The following is a 27,918-nucleotide window of genomic DNA, read 5'->3' as shown; positions in this document are numbered from 1 at the left end:
TCTACTATTGCTGTCAGATTTCTGTTTTTACAGAATTTTGAAATTTATCATTAAATTATGGTTTGACAGTGACTGGTATATCTTTCCCCCTCCCAGTATAAGAAGTGTCGCTCTTCTCATGCGCATACAAACAACTTTGCAAAGTCTGTGGTCAACCTTGTGGATTCTGTAAGTATCCTGGTTTTCTTGAATCTCTTTTTCCAAGATGGAATGGTTTATATCTCTGTTTGCTTACTTGCTGCTTTAGTTCTTTCTGAGACAAAAGTAAAAATGCTATCCTTATCTCATCTGGCTAATAAGAAATTATAGAGTGGTCTGCTTCACAAAGGGCAGTGTTATCAGAGTTTCAGGGGACTGTTGAGTTATTCTTGGGATCCCAAAGATGCATTGATGTTGATTCTAAGTGATGTCTATATATTATTGTCACAAGAGTCTAGATAGGACAAAAATACTGGAGAAAATTAGCTACCGAAGAGAGTGTAAATTAAACTTGGCAAATGAGACTTCATTAATAATCATCAGATGAGCTTATCGTCTTAAATATAAGGCAGAAGAACTAATAGATTGAGGTGGATTATGTTTGGAGGATACAGGCAATACAAAAATAATTTTTTTAAAGAACCCAAATTTATTTTCTTTGTGTCCCCATAAGAATGCTTCAGACTTTATTTTTAGATGACAGAATTAAGTTCAGTCTCAAAATAAAGCTAAGACAGTAAAATGTATATCTTCTTAAAAAGACCTTTATAAATCTTCCTTATTGAGTTTTTTTCCTCCTCTCATTCTGTCAGTTACAGAGAATGATGGTTAAGATTTTCTTCCTTTTTCCTTTAGATAGGAAATCCATAAATGTGAATATTATTCATTATGTTCCAATAAATAATTCAATTTGACTAGTCATAAATATAGCATAGTATTTTGTGTATTCTAATGTAAAGTGCTGTTTTGCTCAGCTAAACGTATGTTTATCTGATATTTATTGTATGTTCCCTCTTAACTGGGAAAAAAACCTTTATAAATTGCTTAATATCTAAATGATACTTATTTTCTCTAAAGAACTGCCTTCTTTTCTGCCTTTTAAACAGTCCAAAAGTCTCCAGTCATGTAAACACTCGTAACATATAATACCTGGTAGGCACAGCTGAGCAGTATAAAATGGGTGCAGGGTAATAGAGTAGCATGTAGCGTTAGGATTGAAATTCTGAAAGCCAGTTATCACCTGCTTTATTAATTTTCTTTAATTTCAGCCCTTGTCAGTCTTCTCAGAGGAAAACTATAAGTGGATATGAAAAAGAGAATATTAAACACACCTTTCCTTCTGCCCCAGCTGTTTACTTGGTAGAATCTCTGTGTTTGTCATTTCACCATGATTGTACAGAATCACATCTTGCAAAGGGTCATTTTTATTTTGATTTACCATACAAGGTTCTGAAGCTGACCAACTAATTTTTTTAAAAGACATTACAGTTAACTCACTCCCTGTTGTAAAATCATTATAGCTTCACGTTGATTTAGGCATGATAATATTTCCTTTCCTCAGTGTGTCCTAAGATCATCCATTATTTTCTTAATTAGCTTGAAAATAGGACAAAATGACAACATTCATCAAAATTGCTTACATGTGTGAATTATTTAGCTACTGGGCCAAAAGCAGAAAAAGAGAGCAGAAAATTACAATTTAAGTATTGTGAGTGATGTCACCCTGTGGTGAGGGTGACATAGGTAATGTAAGTCTGCTTTTCCCTCTTTTGGCCTCAGATCGTGATTCTTTTCCACTGTTATTTTACTTTTCATACAACAAGGCTTCCAAGGGCAAGCCAGCCATGGTGTTAGGGCTTGTCCAAGGATTTAGTGATCTGTTCCGATCCTGCAGGAGTAACTGGTCATATCGCACTTACTCAGAACCAGTATATCAGGCTCCAACCTGTCATCTCCTATGAGGTTTGGAAGGGTGATTTTACTAAACCCTGTTTTGAACTTATGTCCAGACTTTAGAATCGTGATACTCCTAGTATAGATCCCCTAGTGAGATGCCTGGCCGCTAAAGGTGCTGATTTGGGATTGAAGTAACTTTGTAGGACAGGCTGAGTTGTATGATTGTTCTTTCTTTTTGCTCTTGGAAAAGAGAAAGGAAAGAAGATTCTCTCTGATGAGCTAATTCTGACGTCGTGTTCTCCTCTCACCTCCCCCTCCTGTCCTTCCGCTGACTCTGAAACACTGATTGTGCATGTTTGACCCAGTGTTTTCCTCCTGCACCTGTCCTGTTGTATACCCTCAGATTTACAAGGAGCAGCTTAATACCAGGGTTGTCCTGGTGGCTGTAGAGACCTGGACTGAGAAGGATCATATTGACATCACCACCAACCCTGTGCAGATGCTCCACGAATTCTCCAAATACCGGCAGCGTATCAGGCAGCATGCTGATGCTGTGCACCTCATCTCGTACGTATCCCCAGCCCTTGGTTTGACGTTGATCTTTATCCCTTTATTGTATCAGTTAGGTTATATATCAATAAATCAATCCTGAACAAGTTTGAGGTTGATTCCTCTGTTACATAAGAAGCACAGAAATAGGCTGCCCAGTGCTGGAGTGGTGGTTCCACAGTCATGAGGTTTACTTTCAGAGCACATCTCTACCTTCAGACCTTCCATCCTCAGGGTCAACTCATGATTCAAGACAGCTGCTGACACTCCAGCCTTCATCACAGGCAGCAGGAATGCCAAGGAGGGAGGATTGCGAAAGGGCCCTCCTTCCAGCTGAGTTAGCTCCTTTAAAGCAGATTTCCTGAAAGCTTGCACACATCACTTTCACCAAATCATTTGCTAGATCTTTTTTTTCTTTTTAATTTTTATTGGGGTATAGTTGGTTTACAATGTTGTGTTAGTTTCAGGGGTACAGCAAAGTGAAAGTGAACTATTGACTAAAATTGACATTTCATCTCTGAGGAAAAAGGGTGCTTTGCTCACTTTTGATATCATAAGTTGCTCCCTTCCCCCCCGGTGGCTAAGCTGTTTTCAGACAGTCCTCTAAGGTTCTGTCCTGGGATCAAACCAACCAAAGTCCTCCTTCCTTTCTTCTCACCTGTTACTCTTTGCTTTTCTCTCAGTGTTTAATCACCAATTTACAATCATCAATATTTTGTATAACTACTAGATAGTCTCTACTAGAAAAAAGTCAAGGACTGTGGTCTGTTTATCTTTGTGTCCTCAGTTCCTGTGTCATTGCATGATGCTTAGGTGCTCAACTGATGTTTGCTCAACTGAGATTATTTAACATAACATTAATCTAAAGGTATTTATGATAACATACATTTAAAGGTATTTAAAATACAGTTTTTGGTTTTCTAAAGGAGGGTTGGTTTGGGGTATTCAATGTAGGACAATAAGACATATTTACGGAGAGTTGAAATATAATGGTCACTACATTGGTTTCCTAATAACACTTATTTTTCCTAAGGCGTGTGACATTCCACTATAAGAGAAGCAGCCTGAGTTACTTTGGAGGTGTCTGTTCTCACACAAGGGGAGTTGGTGTGAATGAGGTAAATGTTATCAATTTGCCTAAAGTAGAGCTTTATCTGTGCATCTAGTCTCTTTCTTCCCCATGGCCTAGTTTACTTCCCTTTTCAGGCCTGTTTAGAGTGATAATGACATTGAGACTATAGTATGAGTGGTTCGTATTAGTATATAGAACCCAAAGTGGTCTTTGGTGTTAGAAAAGAGGTATTGTTTCATATCATAATGATAGTTTTTCATATTTATCAGGCAGATGCAAACCAAAGATTGGCCCAGAAATTTCTTGGCCTCTATAGATAAGTTCTTATAAGCTTGTGTATCTTTCTTTTATGACTTTTTTAAAAAGTTATTTGCTCTTCTGCCTATGTTAGGTTTAACACATCCCAAAAGTCGAACCAACCAAATCTAAACCTTGGTCAGTACCTGAATCTATTATACCAGGTTATCCCAGTAGCCATCATTCAGTGGAGACCTCTCTTGACAGATTTGTAGTAAGTTGAATTTATTCTTGGTTTGGTATGAATTGAAATGGGGCACAGCCTTTTATGATTTTATGTTTCCATGTGAGAACATCAAGTTCTGAGAGATGCCACATGGTAAGAGAGGCTTTCTGCTTCTCGGGCCCAGTTGCAAGGAAGAAGTGATAAGGAACGTAAGCCGTCTTTTGATGCTGTGAGGCTCTACTTAGGGGACTGAGATGAAATGTGGTGACGATTAAGAAATAATAACTAGCTTTGTGCCCTCTCTCAAATGTTTCCCACACACTTTCAACGCTGAAAAACAGTATGGTCTTCCAATGGCAGTGGCACAAGTATTATCGCAGAGCCTGGCTCAAAACCTTGGAATCCAATGGGAACCTTCTAGCAGAAAGCCAAGTATGTACATTGACCTTCTTACTTTCATGTGCCATTCTGTCTGTATAATGCATGTCCGGTCAATAAAGAAATATTTTTCATTGCTAAGTCATAATACCTTAACTGTAGTGTATCTCCTTCCTCTAAACAAATGATAAGATGAGCTATTTAAGGTAATTCTTAATCTGTGTGGGTTGGAGAAATGTCCCTTTCAAAGTCCATAAAATCATACTTTCTCAGGGCGTGATCAGCTCTTTCTCACACTGCAGAATGTTGGGGTGAGTGGTGGTGAATACTCACCCTCTGGATTCTAACCAGTTGAGTATAGACACAAGATGTCAGTGAAGCTCCACCACAAGTACAGTTGGATCAGAAAATAGCTTAGGCCTAGAGTTAAAAGGAGCTCAAACTCTAATTAAGCTTACCCATCTACTTACCTCTAATTAAACTTACCCACCTAGTACCATCAGAAACATTGGAGAAGGTTCCCGTACAGGCAGTCCCGTCCTGGACCTTTTAAACATGGGGGCAGATGATAGAGGAAAACTCTCCTCTACTGGGCAGGCAGGGCCAAGAGAAGCAGCCACAAATCCCATCCAGTAGGAAAACACAGCTGGTGACTGCTGGGTGTCACTCTCCTCTTTAACCAGAGGAGATGCAGATGGAAAGACAGGGCTGAGATTCTAGGGGGAGAAGTGTTGAAGGCCCACAATAATTTTAGGGGGCCCTTGAACGTTTTTAACTTCTTTTAAAATCGGTATAAAATCCAACTTGGATTATATTCCTCTTTATATCAATACACTAGTAAAATATAATTTCTAACACTCTTTTGTGGCAGAAGGCAAAAGTGCCTAGGGCACACACAATGAGATCCTGTGGAAAGAAAAACCTGAGATATTCACTCCTAATGTGTTACCTAGGAATTAAGTGGAAATCTACTCCCCTCAGTGAACATATCAGACGCTAGGAATAAAGGTCCCCCTCTCTACCACAGCCTCCCTAAAGAAGACGAGGACAAAAATCTACCTTAACATTATCCTATATTTTATATTTTTTGACTACTATCAAATAATTGTCATTAATACATAGTGTTATGGAAACTTGAAGCAAAATATATATCCCGGGTGTCTTGATTCCCTTGAAGGGCATATTAAGTCATCACTTTATGGGTACATTAAGTCTGGTGGCATTGAGCAAATCTCCACAAACTTTCATCTATTAATTTCTTGCTCAGAGTATTTGCTTTCCCAGGGAAACACATAGTACACATTAAAGGAAGTGATTCAGGTTTCATTGGCTGGCATCAATATCTGAAAACCAGAAAGGAGTAGAACCAGGTTTATGTCCTTGTTTGAAAAGCCTGGAGCCAGGAAGAGGCCAGTGCTGGGGGCAGCTGAGAGATATTGCTGAGTCAGATGATGGAGTAGGGTGAACAATAGGCTTCATTACTAATGCTGGGCATAATTCCTTCCTAAAATTCTTTATTCCTTTGTGAATTGTTTGTTTAGGTAGATTCGTTCTGTACTTTGAATTTTTAAAGATCCATTTGGAAGTCTTTCTTTAAAAATATCTTTGTCTATCATAGGAAAGAGAATAGGAAAAAATAAATGAAAAGGACAGCCCGTCACAATATCCATATGTCCATCTGTGGTATCTATGTTAAGTTTACGGTTGTTATTTAATTTAGGTGATTTTACATTTCTATTTTAGATTTCTCTCTTTTGCTGAACCTTTTAGCTTAGTGTTCTTCAAGTCTCTGGCTGATTCTTGCTTTGGCTCCAGCAAATTGAATTCTCTCCTCTAACGTCCGGTGTGGTCTGTTAGCAGGACTTCAGTGAGGACTCATTGCATTTGTGCAGTAGAGCTTTGTAGTTCCAAAAGAGCACACAGACTACCGTCTCATGTGAGCCCCAGAACCACTCTGGGAGATAGAGAGATGCATTCGCATTTTAGAGGTGGAAACACTGAGACCCAAGAAATGCTAAGTCACTTGCCTATGAAACTCTCTCATCAGACAGAACTCAGACTAGAACTCAGGCTTTACAATCTCTAGACCAGGTACTTTTCATTAAACATTGGCACTAGGAACTTAATTGAATTCTCTGAGTTACAAAAATGAAGAGAGGCACAAATTTATTTCTTGCAGCTGTTATCTTAGGAAGCAAGCTATACTGTTGGAAAGGAAAAAGAAATATTGATTTAAAAGAAATAGGTTTTGTTTGGTGAGACTTCACATTCTGTACTACCTGTCTGACATGGAATTGGTAATAAGGAACTATTTCAAGAGCTGCGATGCAAATTAAAGATGTGACTTTTGTTGTTTCCCTTTTCTTTTGTTGCTTTTTATTGTTTCATTGGACTAGAATGTGACTGCACAGAATCCTGGGGCGGCTGCATCATGGAGGAGACGGGGTAAATTTTCATTGTACATGCATTTGTTATATACCTTTTACCGAAATTGTTACCTATAATTAGATACACAGTCTCTCAGGTACTGGTCTTTTAGGCTAAGCCTTAGAAAAAATTCAATAATTCATTATCTGATATTTTAAAAAATGAAATGGCTAGTTTACTTTATACTTTAATTTTTTATTTAAAGTTGGTAATAAAAGTAAAATAAAGTAACCACTTCTACGTCTATTAACCCTTAAAGGAAGCACATGATCAAATGCGTCTAAGTTTAGTGGATGCATTAATTTTTTAGTACAGTTAGGATAAAAGCTGGTTGTCTAACTGTCAGTGAAAACCAATTTAGTCAACAATTTATATTTTAAGGAACTCGTAAATAGACATGTTTACTGTAATAAAATTGTACTGTATTCCTTATATAATCAATAACGCTTTTTTAAACAAATTAAGACAGATTTATCATGTCTAGGTGGTCTTCTACTGATAGACATTTGAATAGTTGCTCACCTAACTCCTGTCTCCTATTGTGGATAATTTGGAAACTAGAGGGTTGCCTTTGCATCTGTGAACCAAGGCCTAGAAACATTGCCCTGTTTCCCAGGGACCCCTGCCCCATGGGAGCCACTGCCACAAGGCCTCCTAAGCTAGAGCCCACTCCTAATAGATAGAAGAGGTTTCCTCACTCATGTGTCTCTCCCACTTCCTTTGCCCATGCCAGACATCTGCTCAACACATCACCATTTCTGGTCCTGCCCCCTCCCTGTGATTCCCCAGTTGCCAGAAGCCCTGACCTACTTTTACAGAGTCCCTTCCTTATTTGTGCACCAGGCGTCCAGGGAACAAGAGGTGTGTGAGCATGAAGGCTTGAGGAGAGAGTCAGCCATTATGCTTGCTACTTTAGAACACATGTTTCTAGAAATGTAGTTTAAACTTGAAACCGTTAGCTTTCATGCTCCCCCTCCCCTGAGGCCTCCTACAGAACGGTAACACCATTCATAATACTGGTTCTATCGGGAGAGGTCTTCTGTCTTCTAAACTTCCAATTTCTAAATAGATTTTTAGACTGACTACCCATAGGATATAATAAAATTATTTAAGCTTAATTTGTATTTTCTCAAGTATATATTTCTACATAGTTCTTGTAAGAGATCACTGTCAACAATGGTAGATTTTACCTACTTCCATACACTACCCTCATACATAAGGAAATATAAATCTATTAGATCGCATCCTAGATAAGTGACCTAGTACTCTCAAATCAAGTACTATGACAAATATGTCCAAGGAATCAATGTGTATGACTCAGTTTAACCTTGACCATATGTATAATATTCCCTTATGTACTGACATAGTGATAGTAATCTGATTAACTCACAAAGAGGTTCACTATATTCCTGCAAAATCATGAATATTACCAAATAGTATTTGAGGTTGAGAATAAGGAGCTATTACCTAATTACCTAATTCTGTTTTGACTGTGTGTATATACACATAAAAACATATATAGTCTAACACATCTCTTTAGGGTTTCCTTGTTTACCTCAATTGTGTGGCTGAAGCCTGCGATATATAATCTTTAATCAGTTGACCCTCACAACGTCCTTCTCCAAAGTAAAAATCTAGTAGGTTCCCAAGTTCCTTTTATTCAGGACAGAGGCAAAAAAAAAACCAACCTGCTTATCTTTACTGAGACAGAGCAAATAAAAGTGACTACATTTTTTTTTAACATCTTTATTAGAGTATAATTGCTTTACAATGTTGTGTTAGTTTCTGCTGTATAACAAAGTGAATCAGCTATACGTATACATATATCCCCATATCCCTTCCCTCTTGAGCCTCCCTCCCACCCTCCCTATCCCACCCCTCCAGGTGGTCACAAAGCACCGAGCTGATCTCCCTGTGCTATGCCACTGCTTCCCACTAGCTATCTATTTTACATTTGGTAGTGTATATAGGTCAGTGCTAGTAACCACATTTTAATATACAGCCTAGATGAAGTTTGGGGATGAACTTTTCAAAAACTCTTTCAAGCCTGAGCACAAAGGGACTTGACTGCTAAGGAGATTGTAACCTAGCCCCCAAATCTGTGATTTTCTTTGAATTTCTATTTTTATAGACTCTACCACACATACTTACTTAGCAGTTTGAACATAAGTGCCTTGTCAAAGTTTGTGTAGAATCATCTGGATCCAGAGTGATGATTTTTTTCTAATTCAAGGGTTTAATTTTCTTCTCTGATGACTGCTTTTGGTAAATTTTTTACATAATTGATTCTTTATTTCCTCAGGGTATCCCATTCCAGAAAGTTCTCAAAGTGCAGCATTTTGGAGTATAGAGACTTTTTACACAGAGGGGGTGGAGCCTGTCTTTTCAACAGGCCAACAAAGGTTAGTAATTTAGAAAGTGTAATTATTTCTCCAATTTTTTTTACAATGGAACTATGCCAAATATCAGATACTTGGCTTGGAAAGCAGGTTTCTTTCCAATCAGATTAATATTTAGTTATAAAAGCCTTTATCACGTTAAAGATTAAGTCTCGTTTAAATGAATTACAAGACCATAGTTTCACTGTTCTGAAGCTCTGGTGTTTCAGTGCTAGCTGTACCTCCTCTTGGCCCTCCCCTCCAAAAAACAAACAGACAATCCTTCAATTAAAATATCTTTGAAATTTTCATGTTGGGGTCTTCACTTGCTGCTAAGAGATAGTGGGTTAGATTAAGATACATTACTTTAGCCCATTTCTCTGACAAAAATTCTATTTCCCCTTGACATTTTCTCTAGGGGTATAACTAATTTCTAGGCTTTTCTTACTTTCTTTTTCTTTTTGGCAGGAGGGGTATGTGTGGTCCATTCTCCCAGATAGAAAGCATTACTAATATCAGCCAGCCAAAAAATGACCCAAAGTATTTATGGACCCCATCAATACAGGCATATATATATATATATATATATATATATATATATATGAAGAGATATACATATCTTTACTTGGGAAGGTCCACATTGTCAATTGGCATTTCATTAAAATTTATATACACAATGTCATATTCTCTTATCCACAATTCCTTAATTCAAAAATTCTGACAACTGGAAGTATTTTTTATGAGTTTGCAGAAAACATAGTGGACGGTAAAACTTATCCTGAACTGAAAATCTTTATTTATCCCTCATAGTGTAAGTGTTCATAAGTCTTAGTGAACAAATGTTACTGCACAAATGTTAATGTGTTTGATTATAGGGTGTATACCAGACCCCTCAGGGCCGTTATATAGAACAGGGTAAATGCATCATACTTTTCTAAAATCCAGCAAAGCCAGAATTCTTAAACTCACAGGCTATAGAGCTTTTGGATATGGGACTGTCGACCAATAACATGTTTAGAAACGAAGTTGCTTAACAGGCAAAAGGACAGGATTGATGTGAATTAGCAGATGGCATAGACATTCTAACACTGCACATTTCATATTTCTTTTTAAGATACTACATCATAAGTCAAATATAGTCCATTGCTATACAAAATGTTTAATAACTCTGCAAATTGAGAGAGCAGTGAAATCATGTTAGCCTTTTTTAAAAAAAATCAGTGTCTGATGTCGATAACTGTCAGAATAATTTATTCCTATCCCCATAATTAAGTGATACTGCTAAGTTAGGGATGATACTTTAATGCCTGACAGCTGTATAAAATCTCAGTAAGGCTGCAGAAAAAGAAACAGGAATTTGAAAGTGACCTTGCATCATTAAACTCAGCTCCCTGCTTTTCATGGCGTCGATCTCAATGCAACAGAAATCTGAAAGCTTCAGAGTGTTTAAAATGGGTGCAGTGAGTAATAATGAATTAATGTGAGCTGTTGGCATTTCTGAATTGCAAAGTACATGGCTAATTTTTCACCAGCTAATTATAAGCATCATGCCTGAGGAAACAACATTGAGTTGTTTGAAAATACTAAGATCTCTAGTGTGTGTATAAGGATCCATCATTAGAGTTCTGAAATTGCCTGTGAGTAGAAAGCAAATTATTCGGATAATGTGGAAACTAAATAAAAATACATATACATCTTCAATTTTAAAAATTAGTGAATATGGAATTCTTTCTTTTTAAACAACATATATAGAATAATTTTTTAAAAGCTGCTATGGATTACAGTGGAATAATTTATATGTATGTGTGAAAGAACTGACTTTCTTCCAAGTGTTGTAGTCAATGGATGGATGGATGCAGGTTTTATGAGTTATTTTCACATTATCTAAGTGCATCTTTTCTGTGCTCTGGGAACCTTCTCAACTGCCATGTTTGCCATATGGTTTGTGATAGTGACCTGTCTCAGGATGGAAGAAGAGTCCTAAGAATGAAATCGAACAGTGGGTTGCATGGGAGTCCTGATATAAAGCCCTACTCATGTTCCAGTCTGCCTTTCCCTTTTCCATTTTCTCCTCCCTGCTGATCAAAATATCACGGAGATGAGGACTGTTGATTTTAGTCATTGGGTTTTCCCATAGGGAAGTCCCACCCAAGTATTGTGGAAAACTTCCTTGCTCCTTATAACAATTTTCCTTTCCTGGAAGTGGAAGGAGGAGCAGATCTTTCTTTGGTGGACTCAGTGGAAGGCAGCTGTTCCTTGGGTGTGTACTGCTCCCTGTCACAGATATGGCTCTGAGCATTTGGGTTGGGATGTCCTGTTCTAATCTTCACCTGACTATAGTAGATACACACAGAAAAGTCTTGCCCCAGGTGATGGGAAATAGGAATGTTTCTTATAAATAATCAGCTGCCTCAACAACTGGTCTGTAATACAGTTTATTTGGCAGGCAAGTTCATAGCACCAGTAGGGTGGATTATTCTAGAAATTTGACTCTCCCATGGCTCCAGGAATGATTGAGAAATTTCTATACATCTGTGCATATGTCTGCACATTTACTTAATATGATTCAGACAGTGCAGATTTCTTTTCACTGAGAATGATGGGCATGGATTTCCAGCAACATTTTTTTCCCCTAAGTTTATTTGCATTTACTTGATGGCATATATCACATTTAGCTGTGAATGAAGCATTTTTATCTTCTTGACAGTTTTTGTATCTTCTCAGCTGCCTGGTTATAAGTCAACAAATTAGGTATCTGTGAGTCTTATTTTAGCAGTGCATTTTAGCTCCATTAGCAAATATGAAAAGTGATCTATTCCTCTTGACAGCTTATTTCTCTGAAAAGTAGCTCTAATGGTAGAGGTCATCTCTGGAGCCCACTACCGGAGAATCCTCCAAGAGATATTACCCCATTTAAAATATGTTTTTTGGAAGTGTTATTAATAAATTAACAGTGATTCTCACACAGACACATTTGTAAGATGCCATAACAACAGATCATAGAAGAATACCACATGATAGCTGATTATAGGGCCATGTATGTAGCCTGATTGGAGTGTTGATTTTCTGTGGTAAATTAAAATGGTTTCCCTTTATCTTTCTAATCTCTTTCAGCTATTTGAGCCCACAGAATGTGGAAATGGATATGTGGAAGCTGGGGAGGAGTGTGATTGTGGAATCCATGTGGTGGGTATAAGAGATCTTTTCTACCTTCAGCACATCTACCCAGAGTGCAGAAGAATAGCGTTAGTGGGAAGTCTGCCCCATCATTCATTGTGGTCTTACTGCCTTTATTTCTGAGCTCTCTCATCAATGCTTAATCCTAGCTCAGACACGTTAGAATTAATCATTGGCTCTGTCTGAAGAAACCTAATGGATTCTTCTAATCAAATTCGTATCTCTTAAAAATTCATAGCTCATATTCATCTCAGACAAGTTTTACTAACTCATGAAAATTCTTTCTGTTTTGTATATTATTTTTGTCTTTGTAAAACTAGATTGAGTGTTAAGAATATAACAGAGCTAACCAAGGGTTGGGCGCCTGCTAAAAAATAAGCTTACTTTTTGGTAGAGAAGCCCCTTCTTAGAAGATCGTACTTTGCTGAGAAGTATAGCCGGACGGAATCTGTCATTGCTTAAAGTGGTTCATTCTTTCCTAAAAGATTTGCTTACTATGATATACATCTCCTCACGTGGATTACGCATAAGTTACATGTGGAGAGAGTGTTGACTGACCAGTGGGTAGGTTTCCTCACTTACTCACGTGAAATATTTTCTCTAGGAATGCTATGGATTGTGCTGTAAGAAATGCTCTCTCTCCAATGGGGCCCACTGCAGCGACGGGCCCTGCTGTAACAATACCTCATGTCTTGTGAGTTCTCTGACAGTTTCATCCTTCTTATCGTTGACATATTAGCCAGATATCTCACTGTGTACATTGAGTATTTGTACAACTTGTCACACACTTGTTGATCGACACTGTGCATATTAGCCTGGCGATTTTGTAGAATCAATAAATCTATCCAAATTCTGTGGGTTACAACGATTATCTTTACTATGATTCACTACCAACCATCCTAGTCTCTGGTACCTCCCTAAGAAAATATATCTATAATCCTTCCAAAATAAACATTGAGAATTGCTCTACTATCATGAGTGAAAACCAAATTAAATAGTTGAATAGAAGAGGGACAATTCTTGTGGTCTTTTTCTAATAAGCCCTACTTATAACGTTTTTCTTTAAAACTCATCCTAATTTATTTTAGACCCTGAGCAGAAAACCTAGTGCTCATATTTTTATATTTGATATTTAAAATCCCTTATAAAGGCAAGAAAGCTAGATAAGGAAGTAATATATGTATGTATGTTTATATGTGTATATGCACAACTCGTGTATGCGTGGACACACAGTTACTTCCATCTTTAGAGACCTCTGGTTAATTTTTTAAAAAAACGTTTTTAAAATTTTCCTTTTTCTCATCTATAAAATCTCTAATATTCTTCAAAACCATAAAAGTATATGATTTAATTTTATCCAACACCAAAGGGATATTATGCATGTGGTAATCTAGGCGATTCTAGCTTAGTTTGTACTTGCTTATGTCCCCAACGAGATTATAAATTGCTTGAAGATGATGGACTCTTTCCTTCATCTTTTACCCACCCACCACCCAGAGAAACAAAATGCCTTGTATTCAGTAGGCATTCACTGGCATCACTGAAGGAAATTCACATGAATTAATTGAAATCTGATTGTGTATATTTAGCTAAAGCAAGACTAATATCCAAGCTAGTTGGTAAATCAGTGCAGGTTGGGTGTGCATATCAGTCTTCAGAGAGATCCCAAATGTTTATATTTCAGTGTCTTGTTCTTTTGTCTTAAGCCACACCAGTGTTTCTTCTTTGCATAATTGTCATCACAATGTTTTCCAAAAATAATACTCTGAGATAGTGGATTTTGAAATCTGACCATGTAATGCCTTGGTTAATGATTCATATTTACTACACAGAGTGGTATTTGGGCATTATCTCTATCCTGGAACTATCTTGCTGATTCATAGAAAGAGTTTGGCGGTGGTTATGAAAGGATGTCATGATTGTTGGTGAATATAAGAATGTTAACTCTTTGAAATATTAATTAATACTGGTTCCTAATATTGAGTTTTGATTTGCAGTTTCAGCCGCGAGGGTATGAATGTCGGGATGCTGTGAATGGGTGTGATATTACCGAATATTGTACTGGAGACTCTGGCCAGGTATGGCAAACTGAGTTTTAGGTAGTACATCTTACTCGCAAATGCATATTGTAAAGCTTTCAGTTTGGATTACGTGTGTGAATATGATTTGGTTCTTTTGTTTTTTGTTTTGTTTTGCTCTGTTTTCTAGTAATTTCTAGCTCCTACCATGCCTTTATTTTAGGAACGTTTATTGTGGTTTTTTGAACCTAAAAGATCTCTTTTCTTCCAAATTTCCCCTTCATAATTAGTTCCCTTTATATTGCTTATATCCAACTAATTGATTTTTCTTTCCTGGTCCCCACATCTAAAACAGTACCCTCACACTGATAAAGCACTAATAGTACTATTTTCAAGCATTTTTAAGCCACAAAACCCTTTCTTTTTTTTTTTTTTACATCTTTAATGGATTATAATTGCTTTACAATGGTGTGTTAGTTTCTGCTGTATAACAAAGTGAATCAGCTATACGTGTACATATATCCCCATATCTCCTCCCTCTTTTGTCTCCCTCCCACCCTCCCTATGCCACCCCTCTAGGTGGTCACAAAGCACTGAGCTGATCTCCCTGTGCTATGCGGCTGCTTCCCACTAGCTATCTGTTTTACATTTGGTAGTGTATATATGTCCATGCCACTCTCTCACTTCGTCCCAGCTTACCAACAAAATTTTGGATGGAAGCCCAGTGTAGAAATCTGGGAAGAGTAGCACTGCTGTGGTTGAAATGGGATTGGGAGCAGAAGTCTGCCTTCCTCAGCTCTGTCACCATCTCGCTCCACTTACGAAGCCCTGGCTTCATGGCCCACACACTTGGCATGATCTTCTTCACATTAAAGTTATCACATTATCATTAAGGTTGCCTTCCGGCATTCCTTCTTTAATTTTTACATTTTTAAACATTTATATTGTGTTGTTTTATGTCTTTATTTGTCATTCAAATGAACATTTGTGGAGCCCCTGCTCTGTGCTCACAAGCACTGCTGTGAATGCTGGGATACGGGAGGAATTGAAATAGAAAAGTCCTTGCTCTTACGGGGCTTGCATTCTGCTGGATGGAGAAAGGCAAATAAATGAACAAAAAACCCAGTGAGTACAGAAGCATGGCTTCTTCAAGAGATGGAATGAAAGCAGGGATAGCTGGGGAATAGTGGAAACAATTCAGAGAGGAAGTCAGGAATCAGGCAGGTAGGGGCTTGGTAAGAATTTTTGACTTCATTCTACCTTCATTTCTTTCTAACGTTATTTCAAGAGCATTTTCCCGTGCTATGACACAGTTTTTATAAATATCCTCTTTACCGTTGCATGAAAGTCTGCCATGTGGATTTACCAGTCACTTCTACATCCAGTGGTGGTAGATATTTAGATTGTTGGCAGTATTTCATTATTATGATTAATACGGTTGTGAACCTCTATACATTTTTAAGAGTGTTTCTTGTTTGGAGTTAGCACCTTAGGACAAGTTCTCAGGAGTGGAGTTACCTATTGCCAGGTAGGGCTCCTGATAGAGTACAGTTAGAAGCCAAAATATCATTTTTGCTACTGCAAATAGCCAAGTTGAAAGCCATAGCTTAGTGTGAGGGCTAAATGGGCCTCTTTATAGATCCCAGATTCAGGCTATAGCAACACGATTTTCACAAAATTGGGCCTGGAATGACCTGTCCTTGCAGAGCCAGCCCTTGCCTTGTATGCCATGGAGGAGCAATAGAGAGAGGGTGATTTATGTGAGTAGGCAAGAGAAGGATGGCAGGACCGGGCCAGAATGCCAAGTTACTCTTCTCAAGTTTATCAAATCAGCCAGCCAACCAACCCAGCCATTCACTCTACCTGCCTGGAGAATTGAGTACAGGAGCAGAGAGTAACTGGAGTTACACTGAGTTCCCCTCCCTGGAAGGAAACATGAGGAGAGGAAAACAAAGGTTCCTAATTAACCTTTTTGAAAGGTTTTGATATGTATCATCTGAGGCTCGATTCACGTGGATGTGGTACAAAGGAATGGTACAGTGAACTCTATTCAGGCTATTATTCTTTTGTGATTTTTATGTGTATCTGTTTTTATATATAAATATGTAAATAGGTTTCTCAGCAATTTTTAAATAATATAGTGGCAGAATGTAAGAATTGTGGATTCAGTGTTTTATGACAAGTGTACTGACATTCTTGATATACTGTTTCACTGAGTTATATTTTTAGTTTTGTAGAATAATGCTATTTTTATACCCATCATATATTGTTTTGGTTCTGTGTATTCAGTTCTTTTAAAAGTATAGTTTTTTCATTTCAACCTTTAACTCTTGAATTGCCATAGACTTTACTGGAAATAAGGTTTTTATAATGAGGGCTCTGTGTTCAACTTAATATTCTATTGTCCAAATTTTTAAAATGTTCTTTTTATCTCATGTGTCCAAGGTGAAAATTGTACTGTTAAATTCTCAGTGGCATAGTAGAAAAGAACGTTCCTTTAGTAACAATTCCCTTATATGACCAGAATGAACCTGAACTAGATAAGTGGAATAGAGGGAGTTAAACACCCACCCCAAATTCTTTTGCTTTGTAAGAGGCAGTGAACTGTGAACTTAATTGATGCTAATAATGATTAAGAAAATAGGATCTCTGAGAATCTCTGCATGTCTGAAAATCAGTATCGTTGGCAACATTATGACTTGATCTCTTTTATTTTATAGTATATTTTTGCTTAATTTTGATACTAGCATTTACTAATGCTTCTGAGCTGCTTTTTAAATTCACAATTTATAAGAGAATAAGTAATACATGTGGAACTGAGAGAAATCCTGGGCAAACAGTCTGGATGATCTAATAAAGATATTTTTTAAAGATGTGGGAAATGTGTTTTGTTAGTACTATGAAATATGTCATCAAAATGGGAGTATAGCACAATTAAAAATAAGTACATTTAAAGGCTATTGCACTGTGAAAGCCGGCCTCAACTGGACCTTCCGGCACAGCATAAAACTGGGGGCTCAAATGGCATTTAGAGACCGAATCCAGAGCTCTGCTCACAGGCAGAATAAAGTACACAGATTCATGGTCCCTCTGCTTTAAATGTCTCCAGACAACGAGAGACATCCATAATTTCCTTTGTTAAACATTTCAGTGATAAGCAACTTGCTTTTATTAGCCTAAACGAAAAATAGATTGATTAGAAATCTTCTTCCACGTAGCTGTGACAGTTTATAACAAGAGCTTTTTTTTTGTAATTAGTGACTCCTACTAGTTTTTTCCTCTTGAAACATCACAAAAGTCAAATATGAAACCTGTTTAGCCCCTGATGTACCTATTCTAGTAGCAACATTTCTTTTGCATTTTTGTCCAGTGTGGTTGTGTTCATTTTGGAGTAAGTGAATAATTAATGTTAGTTGATTAATAAGAAAATGATGGTGTTTTGAGTGGATTTGGATGAAAGAGGCCCAGAGATCTCTGATTTTGGGCAGTTGGTCCAGTAAACCAACTTCTCGTGCTGATAATTACATCTTTTGAAGAGTTACCATTAGGTTGAGTGAAAGCTTGTATGAGAGTCAGTTGTTCTTTAGAAAGATGTAGAACCAAAGCATTTAATCTCAATGTGTTCCTTCATAAGTTACTGCTTCTTCACACTTCTAAATTAGTTCTGTTATCTTTCTGTAGTGACCATGATAAACAGCTTGTTGTTGCAGAATAGACTAACTTAATTGTATCTGTGTGGGTCATTTATTTATTTTCTCAGTCAGTCAGTAGTCATTGAGCACCATCTCAATAATAATTGAGCCAGTTTTGTTCTAGGTGCTGGGGAGGCAGCAGGGACAGAAAATCCCTGCCTGCATGGTGCTCGCATTAGGATGCAGACAAAAGACAAGCAAATACATAAAATGTACAGATCCTCACTTGGTGATACATGTTATGGAGAAGAAAAAAATAGGGAATGGGGAACAGAGGGTGCCAGCATGGGGAAGGAGGTTACGGTTTTGAAGAGCATGGTTAGAGAAGGCTTCTCTGAGATGCTGATATTTGAGCAACGTCCTAAAAAAGGTGAGAGAGCAAGCCAGGCAGAAATCTGGGGGAAAGATTGGAGGAAGAGCAAGGGCAAAGGCCGTGGGGTGGCAGCATGGCTGGTACATTCACGTAGAGTCAAGTATTTATGGTAGAGAGTAGGAATGAGGTCAGGGAGATGAAGATGAGGATGGGGCCGGCATAGGAGCAGATCATGATGAGCTTGGAAGGCCATTGAGTAGATGGGGAAGCCATCAACAGAGGAGCAACATGAGGTGGTTTAGGTTTTTCAAGGGACACTCTGGTAGCTCTATAGCCTATAAGGAGAGTAGAGTGGAAGCAGGGGAATCAGTTGGAGGCTGTTGCATAATCAGAGAGATGAGAGATGGTGGTGATAGATGGTGGTGGTGTGGACCGGGCATCAGTGGTGGAAATGGAGAAAAGTCAGATTGCGATTATATTTTGAAGGTAGAAGCTACCAAGGTTTGTTGATGGACTAGAAGGAGAGTGTGAGAAAAAGAGAGGAACACAGGATGACTCCATGGTTTTGGCCTTGAACAGTTGGAAGAGTGGGACTGTCATTTACTGAGAAGGTGAAAACTAAGGGAGGACCTCAGTGGGAATTGCTATGTTTCTTATTCACTTGCCACACCCATGTATTTTTTTTTTTCCTTTTTGTATTTGTTTTGAATGCTGTAGCAGAGCCTTGACTTAATTTTTTTAGCTCTCTTAAATGTGGTAAATGAGATGCACAGAAAGTAAAAATTTTAATTTACTCAGGGTAATGTTGGGGGAAAATGAAATTTTCCTTATTTTTACTTATAAAAAATAATTTGATAAATAGACCTGGAAAAAGAAAGAACTGTCACATCATGATTGTTCTAGTAAAAAATCTGTAGTTCAAGAGGTCAGAAATGTAATGGACATACAGCACTTACATTGAGTTGAAGGGCAGTGTATTTCTTCTTTCTCAGTAATGTGGCCTAGAGGTGAGTGTCATGGGTGTCCCATGCAAATTTGACATTTTCACAGGGCTGAGCAAAGTCTTGTGAATTAGCTCCTGAACGTGTCCACTCCTGCATAACAAGCTGATTTGTTCCCTTCATTATCCATTTTAATCCCTTCTACTTTTAACTCCACAGGCAAGTGAACGTAAATTATTATTTTAGCCCATCTCATGGAAAACAGAGAAACATAAAAAGCACGCACTGCATGGACCTAATTGATTCATTTTTACCAATAATTGCAGAATAAATTTGGATAACCTACTCAAAGAGTTACTCATGTTTTCCTAATTATAGAGTCACCATGCTTGCATTTTTAAAATACTTATTATAACTTTTACTGATATGAATGATCTGTAGCACACAATTCACAAGTAATAATAAAATCACGCTTGCATTTTTTTTACATTTTAATATATTGTGCACATAATCTGAAGATACTTCACATGCTGAATATTAACTAAAAAGGTTTTGTTTTTCAGTGCCCACCAAATCTTCATAAGCAAGATGGATATGCATGCAATCAAAATCAGGTATGCTGGGCTCTAGGTTTTAAATGGGATTTTATAAAAAGATTAGATTTCAAGGTGTTTTTTTGGATAAATGTAATTTTGATGGGGAATTGCAATTCAAACAACAGTAAACTATTGCAGTGGTCTTCTAATTCAGAGTTGCTTTATGTCATATAAAATACAAATATGTTATATTTATCTCTGGGTACAAACTGTCCAGATTGAGGGTGAGGAAAAAAATGTAATGGCTGATGAATTAGGAATCTAATTTATTGAGTTGTGACTATCTTTTAATCATTTCAGCCTGTCTATGATGGGAAAATATGGTAATCTGTTGTAATGTGGTTGTTTGTTTGTTTTTTTTCCTGAAGCTATGTTATAACCTAACCATGGAGATGCAAAAAAAGCTTTTTTGTTTTCCATAAAATTTCAAAGTTTAGACAGTTAGTTGGATTTGAAGAGCTGTACTATGAGGTATGTTTTGTGTTTTCAATTTTAACTGTCATTCTTACGCTTCTCTTAAGATGTTTATGGTTTTTATTTTCACTGTGAAAGTATTAGGGTACCGAATGAAAAAGAAAACAAGTTTGTCTGAAACAATGAAAAGGAGACCTTGCAGTGAGAGTTTGGGGGAAAATGGAACTGGCTGCATTTGCCTCATAACATATGTTCTGTCCTCAGGGCCGCTGCTACAACGGGGAGTGCAAGACACGGGATAACCAGTGTCAGTACATCTGGGGAACAAGTAGGTCATGTTTCCTGCTTGCTGGTCACACACAGGTTTCTCTTAATATTCTTCACTGCCAATCTTGCAGAAAGAGATATACAGCTTGGGGGTGATTAAAAAACAAACAAACAAACAAACAACTAGAAAAGGCTGAAGAGAATGGTGAATCTTAGTCACAAAACCACAACAAACAACTGCTGACGTTGGGGACTTGTCATCTGAACCAAAAAGTGCCAATCAGTGATTGTGGCTGTGACAGAAGGGATGCTACACCCTCCTGCAAAGACCGGATTGAGTGCAGTGGTCATGCTTATTATCCAGCCACTTGGCTCATTTTCTTTGTACCTTGCATTTAACATTCACCCCCTCAAGTTAGCTTTCTGTTCTTTTACCCCAGGATAGAACCAGACTTTTTTGTTGTTGTTGTTTTTAATTCTATAATTGATTATCTCAGCTTGAAGTGAAGAAACACAAGTACTTCGTGAGACGCAGACAGATAGAGATTCGGGTACATGGTCACGCTTCTCAGTACATTTCCCTACATGTCAGTACACATATTCTCTTCCTGACATTTGTAGTGCCTCGCCAGTGAACTTCAGTTCATGAGGGCCAGGCCGGAAGAGAGAGAAATGGCTCTGCCTTGCTGGCAGAGGCTGGGTCACCCACCAGGAAAAGAAAGCACGCAAGAGGAGACTAGGACCCATGCACAAGTGATTTCAGTGTTTGGCAAATGTCATTTAACTGAAAGATTTACTTTCAGTGCTTCAGTTTTGACAAGGGAAAGATAGTAGAGGCATTTTTGTCTTTTAAAAGGGTTTAAATATCAAAATCCATGTGCCAGTGTAAAATCTCAATGAGCTCAGACTTTATATTGCCTACTGATATTAATAGAAAGCAGGATTAGGAATGATATTAGTTTACTCTGTGTCACTTCACTAGTTCCTGCTGATGATTAATCCTACCTCCCACCCTCAAACCCACCAACAAGAATTGGGAATAAATTTGTCTCCCAAGTTAAAAACAATGGTGTGTTGGAGCTGTCCTGTCTTAGCTTATAAGAACCATTGGTTAAATTTTCAGGAATTTTAGAAGCCAGTTGACATCATGTTCTTAGTTTGAAATTAGCCATGTATTACACCATGGAAATTTACACCATGGAAATTGGCAAGTGCTACAAATTAGGAATTTTTTTTTCCTTTTTCTGAAACACCAGTTATTAAAATATTTACTGGCACACTACCGGTTATGGATAACAAAGAGAACTAAAATTAATTCTCTTTTCTTGCTCATCTCCAAAAGAGGCTTCGGGGTCTGACAAATTCTGTTATGAAAAGCTGAATACAGAAGGCACAGAGAAAGGCAACTGCGGGAAGGATGGAGACCGATGGATCCAGTGCAGCAAACAGTGAGTGGTCAGCTCTGGGAGCATAGTGAGTGGACTTGGAAACCCTGGTCCAAATGTAAAATGAGCACAAAATAAACGTTACTGATTTTTTAATAAATATTCGACTACTTAAAATTTTAAAGTATGGATTTTAAAAATACATTAGTATAGCTAGAGGCAAATGGCTATGAACTAAACTATTTCTGTGGTACAGACTCACACCATTTCTGTAAAATTCAGAAAAGTTCTTGCATGCTGTATTTTACTTGAAGCTTGTTTTGAAGAGATACTTTGCCGAGGTATTTTAAATTAATAGTGGGTTTTAATTCTCTACTTTTGCTAGCAGAAAAGGCCTATGAATGTACTAGTATACACAGAATTCTACAAGCAAAAGATATAGACTGTATATATAATTTGAGGGACCATTTAAAGTGAAGTAATATATATACTTAATTATTTCTCGAATGTAACACCATTTGATTGAATTAAACGTCTAATGTCTATGTTAGAGTTCTGTTTTCCCTTCTAAAAAGTAGCTAGTCAGTGCATATTGGAGGCATCTTTACTCAGGAAATGAGATACTTTCAGAGCACATTGGTAATATTTTCCCTTGATTTGGTGAGGAAAGTTAAAACTGTGATTTAATAGTTTATTAAGGTTAACTCAATGACTTGGATCTATGGGACCACTAAGTGATACACCAAAGCTCCTCCGTTCTCCTTCCATAACAGTGAGGATTCTTCTCCCATTTTGAAGCAGAGCAAGGATTTAAGGGAAGTTTTATTCCTCTAGTTAATGGTCTCTAATGTACTTTAGGAAACTTTGCCATTCTATGTAGTCTTTGATGGTAGATGAGGCCTTAGGAGGCAACAAATCTTTGACTTCTTTAAAGTTAAACCAAAATAACAGAACAGAACTTCCCATCTGATGTCTCACGAGTGAGTTATAGATGTTCTGAGCTGTTCAGTCCTCGAGGTGCCAGGGAGGAAGTGGGGACTAAAATAGTCAAAATCCATGGGGTTGGACGCCTCTGGATTTGATTAGCTTCATTCATTAAATCAATGTCATAGACAAATCTGATCATTTCTCTGTGCCTCTGTGACTTCAAAAAGTTGGGAGGCATTGTATCAGATCATTGAATATCTGGCAGTAGAATAGCCAACCACCAATGAGTTAAAGAAAATAAATGCATGTTATTTTAAACTTTAAAAAACTGGGAAATGGGGCTTCCCTGGTGGCGCAGTGGTTGAGAATCTGCCTGCTAATGCAGGGGACATGGGTTCGAGCCCTGGTCTGGGAAGATCCCACATGCCGCGGAGCAACTGGGCCCGTGAGCCACAACTGCTGAGCCTGCGCGTCTGGAGCCTGTGCCCCGCAACGGGAGGGGCCGCGATAGTAAGAGGCCCGCGCACCGCGATGAAGAGTGGCCCCCGCACCACGATGAAGAGTGGCCCCCGCTTGCCGCAACTAGAGAAAGCCCTCGCACGAAACTAAGACCCAACACAGCTAAAAATAATAAATAAATAAATAAATAAATAAATAGAATAGCTAAAAAAAAAAAAAAAAAAAAACTGGGAAATATAACATAGAAAAGTGATTAATATACAAATATACATTTTGCCAAATAAATGCGAAGTGAACTCTCATGTAACCCCTATGTGGATCAAGAAGTAGAACATTCCAGAAATGTATTCTTCCCCCTCACAGTGCCCGTGTCTCTCTGCTGGAGGTACTGTCGTCCTGACTTTTCTGGCAATTGCTTTCTTTCTTTTCTTTAGAGATTTACTGCTCAAATGTTCAGCCCTAAACCGTATATTTTGCCTAAAGTTTCGGTAACTTTATATAAAAGGAATCATATCTCATGTATTATTTTGCATTTTGCTTCTTAAGTTCATTATTTTAAGAGTTTTCCATGGTATGTGTAGCTGTTGGATCATATTTATTGTTCATTTGTTTCATTTTCATTCATATTTATATACCTTGATTTGTTTCTCCATTCTATGTTGATAGACATTTAGATTGTTTCCATGTTTTGGCTATTAGGAACCATGCTGCTGTGAACATTCCGATACATGTAACTTAGGACACATTTGCACATACTTTTCTAAGGCCTTTCCTGGAAGAAAAATTGCTAAGTCATAGGGGGTGTATATTTTCAGTGCTACCAGATGATGTGACACTGTTTTCTAAAATGGTTGTACTAGTAAACCCTACCATCGAGAATTTGTATGAGAATTTTGTTGTACTACATTCTCACCAATACTTGGCATTATCAGACATTTCACTTTTAGGTATTCTGCTGGGTGTGAACTGCTTTATTATTGTGGTTTTAATTTGTATTTTCCTGATTACAAATGGAAGTTAGTACATTTTCATGCATTTCTTGGACATAGATGTCCTTTTTTGTGATGTGCCACTTTAATTCTTTGCACATTTTTTAAGGAGTTCATTGTTTACTTCGCTGGAGGTAGGTGCCCTCATGGTGGGTGAGTCGTTTAACAATGTCGCCAAGGACCCAGATGATTTCTGCCCCTCTTCTTTGTAATGCTTAGCATGTTCAATTTGTGTCTTTACATTTGTGAATTCACGATTGCAAGGCGAATGCAAAGGCTCCACACTCAAAGGCAGGAAGCAGGGGTAGGAGGAAAAGGTCTTCTCCCTGTCAGGCTCTAACCTTTTATCCAGAGCACAGAATTCTCCCCAGCAATCCCTAGCTGGCTTTTCCTCACATCTCAACACCCAGGGGCCGTTCTTAGCTCCAGGAGGATGGGAAGGAGGGATGGCTAGGAAAGTGGGTGTAGCAAATGGGGGTGCCATGATGAACTCAGACACCAGTCATGAGCCATCTTTCAGGGCTGGGCACTTTGCTACACCGAAGAAACTGTGATCCTGTTAGCAAGGAAGGAGGGAGTCCTCGCCAACCAACAATATCTGAACAAATATTTTTATTTAGAAGAAAAGGGAATATTTCCCATTTAAAAATATTTGTAGACTGAATAGTTTCGATTTTTTCAGTTTGATTCCTCCTGTCTTGTTCTTCTTTTTTTTTTTAAAATATGTTCAGCGATGTGTTCTGTGGATTTTTACTCTGTACCAATCTTACTCGAGCTCCACGTATTGGTCAACTTCAGGGTGAGATCATCCCAACTTCCTTCTACCACCAAGGCCGGGTGATTGACTGCAGGTAACACATTAAATGTTGGAAAACCTAATGAATCGCGAGAATTACAAATTTAGAAAAATCAAGGGAAATAGTAACTTAGATTTTGTTATCACCTTGCATGTTGAAAGTCATTTAAAAAACAAAGTTATATACTGATTTGCAAATTATATTTGCTTAAAAATTATACCAGTTATTAGTAGGGAGACATTCCTCGTAATTATAATCTTAAAAGTAGAATTTTATGGTATTCATTTTGACACATGATTAAAGTTTTGAGCATTGAAATATGTCACTATTTGAACACTGTGTGTTTCATTTTTTGTGACAAAAAATAAAGAATTTAAGCTATACTCTATGTAGCATGTGTCTGGTTTACAAGATGGCTTAATTAATGCCTAATCACATATAGAAAATATACACTAAAATATTATTTATAGCTGTAGTGAGACATTGATGTCCAGTTATCTGTGAGTACAAGGCGCAGAAGATATGAGGCTTATTTTTGAACACTGGGAGTCATATTATATTTTAAATAAATATTGTTCCCGTTAAAGTAGTCGCAATTCTAAGATGCTATGCCCTCATTCAGATGATAACTGTCGTTGCCCAAAACACTTTTGGGATTTCCCCCTACAGAATTGCCTTCAGGGTCTGCAATGTTTATCCCTAGTATTCCCCAAATAGCAAACCTTCATCTTATATGAGTGAATGAAAGATTTGGAAACATGCCAAAGTAATTTTGAATAGAATTTAGTAAATTGATTGGGTAACCAAATAGGATATTGCTGTCTTGGTCAAATGGTTGCTGATTTTCTGTCTTTTAAATGGCTCTAAAGGCTATTCTAACAGTGTCTTAGACAATAAGATCCTTCCTGGAATAAATTTGTAGTCCTCAGATCTAGTTACTTTGATGCACAGAAGCTTCCTTTGAATGTGTAAATTTTTGCACGTCTTTAGATACAACAACCTTGTTAAATTATATTGTTTTATTCTAAACTAGTATATTTTAAAAATATTCAGCAAGGTACTTAATTAGTAATTATAACATTGATCATTATTCAAATTCAAGCTGTCCTTCGTTTTGAGGTTTTAGAATTATATGTATCAATAGAGAGGAACCGGCTTATTTTTTTCAATCATGAATAGTCCAATCCTCTAAAGTAATAATTTAAAAAATATTTTCATTTGCTATTTATGCTCAACATCTGCCTTTTTGCATCATGAAACAGCTGAAAATCTTGAAGAGCTAATGATAAGATTGCTTGTCTTGTTCTTATGCACACCTCTCCCCTAGTTTTAACGTTGGTCTTGAAAACAAGGGAAGATTTAGAACACACTTTGTGCAAATTACATTTTTTTTGTTCTGATGAACTGCAGTGTAATAATGATAGTGAAAGACAGTTTCTTTTATTTAGGGGAGGTGAGGAAAGGGGGAAAGGAAGAGAAAAGTGGAGAAATGCTAGAAGAAATCCATGTCCTCTGACAGCCTCTTCAGTTTCCTAAAGAGCAAAACCTCATTCATGTTGATGTTATATTTCTAAGTCTGGTGCTAATGGTTGTATGACTATTTTTCTCTTTTTAGTGGTGCTCATGTGGTTTTAGATGATGATACAGATGTGGGCTATGTAGAAGATGGAACACCATGTGGCCCATCTATGATGTGTTTAGATCGGAAGTGCCTACAGATTCAGGCCCTAAATATGAGCAGCTGCCCTCTCGGTTCCAAGGGTAAAGTCTGTTCCGGCCATGGGGTAAGTAGGCATCAGTGTCCAGCCCAAATCTGAAGTTGGAGGATGGCAAACATTGTCTGGCATCCTCCAGCTTCACAGTGATTGGACTTCCAGTTCAGCCATTCTCTTTCCATGACTTGTTAATATCTATACACTGACTATGATTATTTCCTTAGTATCCTTATCTGCTAAGAATAGCTCCTATATGTGTTGATATGGTTTTATTTTTGTTGTTTCTTTTACCACTGGCTATTTGTATTCACTGCAGTCTCTAGAGATAGCTTGGCATCCAAGGAGTTGGAAGATAATTAATGTGGTTCCTAAAGAAACTGTAGACCCCATGTGACTGCTTTGTACCATTCACAATAATTTACAGCCTCTCAGTAATTGCCTTCCAGCTACTCAACATGCAAACATGTTGAGTATCTATGTGTGCACAAACATACTGAGTATCTATGTGTGCAAGATCACACTAGACTAGAGGTTGGATCACTGCTATAATTCACGTGTTTAAAGTTGTACGGTTATGCTTGGACCATTGGCAGCCAAAGAGAAGATGTACTCTCTACTCACAACTGCATGTAGCTTTAATTCTATGCACAAAGTGTTTGGGCAGATGCTTCCTGGCAAACCAAGGTTTAATACCTAAAAGCACATTTTTAATAATTACTTAAATTGGGTTTAGTAAAAGAAAAGTAGTTCAGAATTTAAACAGCCTTCTGAAATGGAAAAAACAGACATGAAGAAACTCAGAGTGATCATCTCAAAGGAAGATGCTGCAATGAAGGTAAAAATAATCCAAAATATAGATAGCTAAACAGGTGATATGTCGTAGAACAAGATAGAAAGACATAAGAAGCTTATGCCCAATGACTGTGATTTCATGTTTGGTTGAAATCATAGGCTCATTGGGAGGCAGTACAGCCTAGTGATCAAGAGCATGGATTTTATGGCTAGAAAAAATCCTGGGTTTGAATCCTGGCTCTGCTTCTTTCTATCCCAGTGACTCTGGGCAAGTCACTCAACCTCTCTCAGCCA

The 27,918-nt window shown here is 37.6% G+C and overlaps 1 protein-coding gene and 1 long non-coding RNA gene across 5 annotated transcripts in view; one reads left to right on the top strand and one right to left on the bottom strand.

The window, feature by feature from the left end:
• LOC309631140 overlaps positions 1 to 27,918 on the bottom strand; it is a 283,441-nt gene that overhangs the window by 163,143 nt on the left and 92,380 nt on the right. The window lies entirely within an intron of this gene.
• ADAM23 (ADAM metallopeptidase domain 23) overlaps positions 1 to 27,918 on the top strand; it is a 166,080-nt gene that overhangs the window by 114,407 nt on the left and 23,755 nt on the right. For all 4 annotated transcript variants that reach the window (XM_082397056.1, XM_082397055.1, XM_082397057.1 and 1 more), the window contains exons 10-23: positions 97 to 168; positions 2,279 to 2,442; positions 3,458 to 3,542; positions 4,301 to 4,391; positions 6,734 to 6,782; positions 9,067 to 9,166; positions 12,257 to 12,328; positions 12,924 to 13,013; positions 14,317 to 14,397; positions 19,847 to 19,897; positions 20,558 to 20,621; positions 21,903 to 22,008; positions 25,052 to 25,171; positions 26,733 to 26,901. In XM_082397056.1, coding sequence (XP_082253182.1) covers positions 97 to 168; positions 2,279 to 2,442; positions 3,458 to 3,542; positions 4,301 to 4,391; positions 6,734 to 6,782; positions 9,067 to 9,166; positions 12,257 to 12,328; positions 12,924 to 13,013; positions 14,317 to 14,397; positions 19,847 to 19,897; positions 20,558 to 20,621; positions 21,903 to 22,008; positions 25,052 to 25,171; positions 26,733 to 26,901 — 1,314 coding nt within the window. The remainder of the gene's footprint in view (positions 1 to 96; positions 169 to 2,278; positions 2,443 to 3,457; positions 3,543 to 4,300; positions 4,392 to 6,733; positions 6,783 to 9,066; positions 9,167 to 12,256; positions 12,329 to 12,923; positions 13,014 to 14,316; positions 14,398 to 19,846; positions 19,898 to 20,557; positions 20,622 to 21,902; positions 22,009 to 25,051; positions 25,172 to 26,732; positions 26,902 to 27,918) is intronic.

Source organism: Balaenoptera borealis (assembly GCF_965194805.1).
Source record: "Balaenoptera borealis genome assembly, chromosome: 6".
Lineage (NCBI taxonomy): Eukaryota > Metazoa > Chordata > Mammalia > Artiodactyla > Balaenopteridae > Balaenoptera > Balaenoptera borealis.
Note: the sequence above shows the minus strand (reverse complement) of the source record. Positions and strands in the feature narration are given on the sequence as shown.